General features: G+C 46.6%; 1 protein-coding gene across 4 annotated transcripts in view; it reads left to right on the forward strand.

Annotated features, from left to right (window-relative positions):
* Positions 1–6,288, forward strand: part of LOC120827574 (protein TANC2-like) — a 35,991-nt gene extending 29,703 nt beyond the window's left edge. For all 4 annotated transcript variants that reach the window (XM_078084428.1, XM_078084430.1, XM_040190574.2 and 1 more), the window contains 6 exons: positions 127–302; positions 521–653; positions 2,495–2,586; positions 2,659–2,793; positions 2,900–3,000; positions 3,685–6,288. In XM_078084428.1, coding sequence (XP_077940554.1) covers positions 127–302; positions 521–653; positions 2,495–2,586; positions 2,659–2,793; positions 2,900–3,000; positions 3,685–5,506 — 2,459 coding nt within the window. In that variant the 3' untranslated portion in view covers positions 5,507–6,288. The remainder of the gene's footprint in view (positions 1–126; positions 303–520; positions 654–2,494; positions 2,587–2,658; positions 2,794–2,899; positions 3,001–3,684) is intronic.
* The last annotated feature ends 1,727 nt before the right edge of the window (positions 6,289–8,015 follow it).

Below are 8,015 nucleotides of genomic sequence, written 5' to 3' on the forward strand. Positions count from 1 at the left end.
CGGGTGCTATATGCGAATGGGAGGGGCGTAATCCGAACATGGAGGCCCTATCCGTGCATAGAGGGCACCCTCCGATACCGCAGATGAGATCAATATCTCTCCTCCGCGCTCTCTCTGTGTGTCCAGGAGCCTCTCTCGAACAGGCCGACAGGGAAGGCCTAACGCCGCTGAGCTGGGCGTGTCTGAAGGGCCAGCTCCCATTGGTCAAAGAACTGGTGCAGCGAGGTGCAGCCACAACACACGTCGACCGCAGCGGGCGGACACCTCTGGATCTGGCTGCTTTCCGCGGGGACCCAGAAGTGGTGTGTACAGCCCCACCTGTGCAGTTTCCTGCACAGTCTGTGATGTGTCCATATTCTAGGCTAAATGGGTCCTTTCTTCTTCTTCGTAATATTAGTGTTTATAGATAACGCCTGCAACCAAACGAGCCGATTTATTTTAGCTGAGTAACCTCGAGGTCACAACCCTTCTTACATGAATACACATGCTAAACGTCGCATTTGTTTTTGGTCTCCGTCAGGTGCAGCACCTGGTGGAGCACGGCGCGTCGGTGGAGCATGTGGATTCCAGCGGGATGCGTCCCCTCGACCGGGCCGTCGGCTGCAGAAACACTTCAGCTGTGATCGCTCTGCTCAAAAAGGGAGCCAAGATAGGTAGAAATCGGTTTTGCTTTTGTTTGTTTTGTTGGGAATGTTTGATGACAGAATTAGAGACAGATAGTCAAATGCTAAACGCTATACGTGATCACGTTCATTGTGCTATTTCTATAAGAATGAATGAATTCTTTTTTTTTTACTTTGTAGGACAGGGCCAAGCTAGCCATCCAAATACTTATGCTAAGCTAACCTTCATATTTATACAGAAATGTAGAGTGATCTGAATCTTCTCAAAGTCAGGATAGTGGTAAATGTGTGCAGAGGAAAAAGCGATGGCTCGTGATGATTTGTGTGGAACCGAAGAATCCACTTTGCTTTTGTGCGTCAGTAATTAAAAGCCGAAACCTAAAATGTGTCCAATGAATGGACCCATGGCGGCACGACCCACCCTCTAACTACTATAAATAAGAGTAGGCTTGATAATCTCCTCTGCGGCGTGTTGATGATTCATTTTAACAACGTTTCGATTCGAATCGCGATTCATGGTTGCCGATTCGATTCATGGGCGATCTGGGTTAATTTAGAACGATTCGATTTGATTCAGTGACTTGAAATCGATTCAGTAACTTTACTGGACAGTGCAGGCAAAGTTTCTGAGATCCCTGTTGTTTCTTGTAAGGAAATCAGATTTAAATTAATTATGGATATTATAAACAAGCAAACAACAATTAATGGCAAATATATGAACCTTTTATTTGAATCAAGTGCCATTTTCAATGTAAACATTACACAATAATTACACAATGTTTGGATCAATTCACAGAACCCCGGATTTTCAACCACATTGTAGGGTCGCACGTCTTTACAGATAAACTTGTTACTGTGATGTTGAGTTTGGTGCTGGCGAGGCCTGAGGTGTCTGCAGAGTTACCTGCTGCAGCGGTGACGCTGCTAGAGGTCCTGACTGTCGGCGTTGTTTAATCCCACGGCGCCTTAGTAGATGGACGGAAAGATTCGTCGTGTTTCCGTGGTTTTTATTTGGCTTCTACATTTTCTACAAACAGCGACCGACTTATTTAGGACACCTCCGTGTTTGCAAAAGCCAAAATGTTTCCACGCGCTGGATCGATAAGTTGGTTTGTAAATGTCTCGTTCGCAGTGTCTCCTCCACGCTGTGTTTTGTTGTTGTTCCGAGTTTCGCGCGGCTGCCGCTGCGTACTGATGACGTCACAGACAGGCAGACTGAATCCAGTAACGTTTAACGTGTCTAAAGTGCTAAAAAACAAACAAACAAACACACATCCACACAGTTTTTGTACTTAAATCCAATGTGGAGTTTCCAAGTATCGATACAATCGATTATCTACCATTTCAAATCGATTTGTAATCGATATATGTCGTCTGGAATGCAGATTTGCGGAGCACAGATCGATTCAGTTGGATCGCAGGAATATAAATCGATTAATCGCTTCAGTGAATGAATCGTTACACCCCTAGAAGGTTATGATCCCTCACAGAGCTACGTCACCGTCTGTGTGAACTGTCCACATGAGTCACCCTTGTCCCGATAATCTCACAGGAACTCTTGGTCTAAAGTTTGTGCAGAACAAAGTGATCTTTATTCATAGTAAGAATAACAGACTTCTTTGCTGTTTGAAAACCCGTCCAAGTTCTGGTCCAGACCTCCCTTTTCTTCAGAATGTGTGTGTGTGTGTTATTTTAAACTATATCATTTGGAGCCGGCAAGGAATCTTTGAGTAGCCCTGATGCATGACTTTTATGTGTGTAAACTCTGTCTCCTATTTGCAAGTATTTTAGTAAATGTCCTGCTAATGATTTTTCAACCGGTCTCTAACACAGAGGTGTGTGTGTGTGTGTGTGTGTGCGCGTGTGTGTAGGACCTGCGACATGGGCCATGGCAACCTCTAAACCAGACATCCTAATGGTTCTGCTCAGTAAACTGATCCAAGAGGGAGACCGCCTCTACAAGGTAACCCATCCAAACGCAAGCAAACACTTCGTCCCGTTTGTCAGATATCTGAAGCGTTTTGCGTGTTTGTAGCAAGGTGACGTGGAAGAAGCGGCTCACTCGTACCAGTCAGCTCTGCAGAAGTTCCCCGGGGACGAGCTGAAGACCTCCAGGCAGCTGAGGGTGTGCGTGCTGCTCAACCTGTCTCGCTGCCACCGCAAGATGAACGTGAGCCTCTTTCCACCCCCCTCCACCCCACCACCTCTAGTTCCTAATCCAAAAGAGAGCCGACCTCCTGACACATTATCGGGAATTCTCTTCTATCGTCTTGCAGGATTTTGGCCTCGCCGAGGATTTTGCCACCAAGGCGCTCGAGCTGAAAGCTAAATCCTACGAAGCCTTTTATGCCCGGGCCCGTGCCAAGCGTGGACGCAGGTAACCATAGCGACATGAGGACGACCCAACCCTAACAAAATCATGAACTGCTCCCTTTAAAAGAATGATGCATGTGTTGTATTTTTTATCAATATCCAGCTGACTGGACGATGCCAGTCATGCTATACATTAGCATGTAATTAGCATGTAATTGCCCCAATTAGCACATGAAGTCTTGCATTTTTAGCGGCCCTCTCTGCTCCTGCTCTTAAGCTTAGTCTACCGAAAAATACTAAATTTGTTACTTCAGTAAACATTGTCGTTTATGGTCTTAATTGTTAGTTTAAAGACTTCTTTCATTACAGCATAGACCAAAGCAGGGTATGCGTTAGGGCGGGGCTATCTTGTGATTGACAAGGCACTACCACCGCCAGAGACGCGTCCACATGGTGTTTCTAGGTCACACCTTTGCATAAAGTCAAGCAGGGCACGAACAAAATGCTCATCTCCTCGCTCGCTTGATCTTGCACTCCTGTATGTACTCCTGTATGTCTCTGGTTTGGGATATTGAGGGTTTACAACTAAGCTTTTACTAACAAAGAAAAGAGAGCTCGTAGCCAACATACAGTACACCAGCTTCTGGCACTTCAGTGTTCCTATTGGTCGAGGGAACAGAAAAGAAGCACTTGAAGGTATCTATTTCTGTTTGGTCCTCTAAAATCGTATCGTCTTCTCTCTCACCAGACAGTTCCACGCTGCCCTGGAGGACCTGATTGACGCCAGCCGCCTGTGCCCCTCCAACCGGGAGATCCAGCGCCTGCTGTCCCGGGTCAAGGAAGAGTGTCGGCAGGTTGCGCAACAACCAGACTCTTTACCTCCCTCGTCGAACCCTGCTTATCAACAAAATGCGTCCATGTCCGTCAACGAGGCTAGGTGCAGAGACACAGGATGTCTGCAGGTGCAAGACAGGGGGGGGCTTAACGAGGAGGAGGAGGAGGAGGAAGAGGAAGATGATGAGGAGAGTCAGAGGGAAGGAGATGCTCATCCTCACCCGTCTTCGTTGCATCCTCCACCTGTGGTTCAAAATCTCGACACCCACTGCTGCCCCGGCGGGCCGCCCCCCTCCTCCCTTTCCCCCACTCACCTGTACCGCCACCTCCCGAGCCCCGCACATTCCCCCTCCTCCTCTTCCCCAAGTCACCCTGCTCCTCCTCCTCAGTCCACCTCCTACCACCATTTCATCCCACCACAGCGGCCCAGCCAAATGTCAGAGAGTATGCCTGCGTTGTCAGGGAATGGAGGCCTGCAGTACCACTCACATTCCGCCTCCGTCCACCACCACCCAGACCAGATCCAGGGGGCGCAGCAGCAACACCACCATCACCTGTCCAATCAAAGGTCCTTCCAAAAGCAGAACCCCGTTCAAGGTCAGTGGCTCCAAGCAGCCAAAGTGCAGGTAGTCCGAAGCAGTCAGCCCAGTTCTGCGTCCCATTCCAGCATGGTTTTGGGAAGTTCTGCTTACTCCCAGTTTGGCCATCTGCCACAAGAGCTGGCTGAGCTGGGGGAAGGCCTTTGCCCGAGCTTGGATGTCAGGCCCAGCTTGCAGGTCCAGGCTGGTCTGATATCTGGATCATATCCTGTGGACGATGGAGACATTGACTTTGTTTGCCAGGAAAGACTTGCATCTGCCTACGGGAGAGAAGGAGGGGGGGAGCGGGCCGGGATAAATCGATATGGTCAGGCCCGTCACCTAAGTCGCAACCAGTCCAAGGCAGCCTACTATCCGATGGCAGTGACCGAGGCACCAATGGGACCTCCTGATAGCCTCCCATCATCCCACGATTACCAATACCACCATCAGGGTGTACTGCAACGCCACTTCAACGCCCACCCAACCTCCTCCCCCGCTGTTCCCCCAAGGCCTCTTGTCCACTCCCAGAGTATCAGTGTCCGTTTCTCCTCCAGCAGTGGCAGCCTGGCTGTCGGGCAGCCACCCAATCACGGACCAAGCTTCAGGACGTCTGCCTCCGCCCAGCACATGGAGGCACCTTCAGATCTGGCATACGCGGGAGGCGTTACCAGCTACCACGACGACCTCTTTCTGATCTCCTCTCCCCAGTCTGAAACATACATGGCTGGGGGCGGGACTTATCCCGGAGAAGCGGGCCGGTCCTCAAGGAACACTCCTTTTATGGGTGTCAGCGACAGGACCGCGAGGGGTCAACAGCAGTACCAACAACAAGCTCCCTCCAGCTCCTGCCTCAGCCCTTCTCGCTCGTGGGCCGTGTCCTCGGTAGACACGGTCGTCACCTCGCCCAGCAAAACCCCCGCCAGTCAGGGAGGCTTCGGTTCCTCCATCGCCTACCATAACCGCAGCAACAACAACGCCCACAACGACAACCAGTACTATCCTCAGGGTGAGGATTCGGTGAAGGTTGCTAGTCAGAATCCCTCTTACCTGGATGTGAAGCTGGCCAGGACGCTGCCAGTGATCCACAGTGACAGAAAGACGGGACCTACCTCTCCGGTGAAACCAAAAAGACCCTTCGTAGAGTCCAATGTGTAGAGACAGGTTTAAATGTTTAGTAAAGACCGGGGAGGAGGGTTAATAAAGGTTAATAAATAACAATAAAAGAGTGCACTTAATGACTCTGTATTGTTGAGAAGAGTTGGGGGAAAGTTTAACGTAAAGGAATATCTCGCATTTTACAGGACAGTACAGTAAATGAGGGGCTCTAGCCATTACATAGCACAATGAGGGAAGGGGAGGATTTGGGGGGAAGTGAAGTCTGAAAAAAGTCATCATTGAGCACAAAATAGAAATCCTTTCCTTGCTGAACATATCTGGCTGAAAATACATTTCAAAATAGAAGTGACTGAATGCCCACAATGCGAGTTTCACATCCTCGACTCGAGAGGACTACATTCAGTCAGACATAAGCCTTAAATAAAGGGTTTTATTTCAAGTTTGAAGCATTGAAAGCAACTCAACACCTGAACACAGTCCAGGGTCCAGTTTTAAACCTGTGCCGCTAAGGTTACGGTCCCAAGCCGTAGTTTGAGGAGCCAAAAGGATGCTGTCCTTGAATAAGCACTGGCTTGCTGTATATAAAACAAAAACTATGTGATATTTATCTTTATTAAGTTATATCTGTATAAATCTGTATGAATATTGTTTCTCTTACTGTATATTCCTTTTGGAGTCATTTAAAGGGTCTTTCACATAAAACATTGATATGTACATTTTCTTCTCAAAGAGATAATAAAAGCAAAGTCAGTTCAGCTTTGCTCTGTTTTCGGTTTACATTTTTTCCAATAAAATTCCTGAAGAAAGACATCATCAAAAAATGTTTGTGCCAGGTAGAGTTATTTCGTTTTTTTCTATGAAGGCCTTTTGTATAACTTCTACTTCTCCCCCCAAACTGTGGTTGTCCAATCAGTACAGTCGTTAGTAGGTGGTAGTGGTGCTGGAGCTGATGCTTGCATAATAAGCGAGTGCAAAGAATGGATTTAGGATCAAGCCTGGCCATGCCCCAACTAACCAACTACTTTCTAGAATTAGAATAGAACCAAATGCCTGGTTTTACACTCAACATATGTGTTCGCTTTTGCAAAAGTCTTGTTTTTAAACAATTATGCTTGTAAAAAGTCTGACAGAGTTTGAGTAATGGAGCTAACGTTAGCTTAATTGAGCCTTTTTTACTCTGCATCACATTTCCAATGACTTCAATCTTCATTGAGTAAAATAAGGGTTTTACTTCAAACTGTGACGGATACTCACTCTGCTGATAGAAACCAGAGAGCCAACCAGGGTCATGTGTGGGTACAAAATCCCTCAACTGTGCAACTCGAGCTTGAGCTAGAATCAAGATCTCTGGAGATAAAACCCCGTCTTGGAAACATATTTCCAAGTAGGCTAATTAAGTGTGCTAGCTGGGCTGGTGCTAGCTTGACGCAGCAAACAAAGGTTCCTTCAGTTGGCAAAAAGAGCCAGAGAAAAAGACACAGTGCGACACAGAAGAAATCAGTAGGAATAAAAACAAAAAAAGATATAGTTTTATATATTATAATGCAATTCATTTAGGGGATCTTACAAGTTTCCTGTATCCTGAAAGGTGGCCCTGACAGAAAAGGTTTTGCAACCACTGAACTAATTGCTGCTGTCAACTCAACTTTCTGGGTCAATACATCACACAATGGGGATTTTAAGACTAAAATGGACTACTACTTTTTGGACATCCAATTAAAAGGCCCTAATTTCAAGCAAGTTTCACCCAGGCGGCAACCTAAGATGCCACAGAGTGAAGCCGATGCTGAGAGTCTGAAAACCTGCATTATTTCTACTGACCAGCAGGGGGACACGCCTCTGGTTTCAAACCGAAGTCTGATAGTATAGAAGTCTGAAAGAATGACTGCTTCTCTCTTGATTCAGTTAACATGAGTTTATGATCTCAATCTTTTTCAATTATTCAATACAGCATGATGATTAAGTAAATGATGGTACATCATGGTACATTTAGAGTCGTATAGACCTTAAAGCAAGGTATGCTTTAGGCCGGACTTACGGTGATTGACAGGTCTCTGCCCATTCCAGAGACGTATAGGACTTTCCTCTAATTCTACGCATTCCAAATACATTGGATATTGGAAAAAAGACAACGGCCAGCCAAACGCTGAACTCGAGGGTTCAGAGGCAGTCCAGAAACGATTGGGTAAGGGACGATGACTTCAATTCTTCCATATAGTCTGTGGGTAACCATTGGCCCGCTCCCTTGGGAGGCCACTGGCATGTCGTGAGTCTTTTAGGTCCAATGGGAGAAGTAAAATTATGATTATTTTGCTTCATGTTCAAGTAAATGTTCTATTGTCAAGTAAATGTTTCACAACCAATTTTTCACAAGACGCATATCATTTGGCATTTAAAAGGGTTAGGGTGTCATAACTTCAGTCCTTTAAGAGGTGAATACTATTTGAGACCATTGGCGGAGTTTGAATTATGTAATGATTTGAAATAGACTTGTCTATTGATTGATATTGTTCACGATTAATGAGCTTGGAAGTGGCCACGTGCCCCA

The sequence above is a fragment of the Gasterosteus aculeatus genome, chromosome 11 (genome assembly GCF_964276395.1).
Source record: "Gasterosteus aculeatus chromosome 11, fGasAcu3.hap1.1, whole genome shotgun sequence".
Classification (NCBI taxonomy): domain Eukaryota; kingdom Metazoa; phylum Chordata; class Actinopteri; order Perciformes; family Gasterosteidae; genus Gasterosteus; species Gasterosteus aculeatus.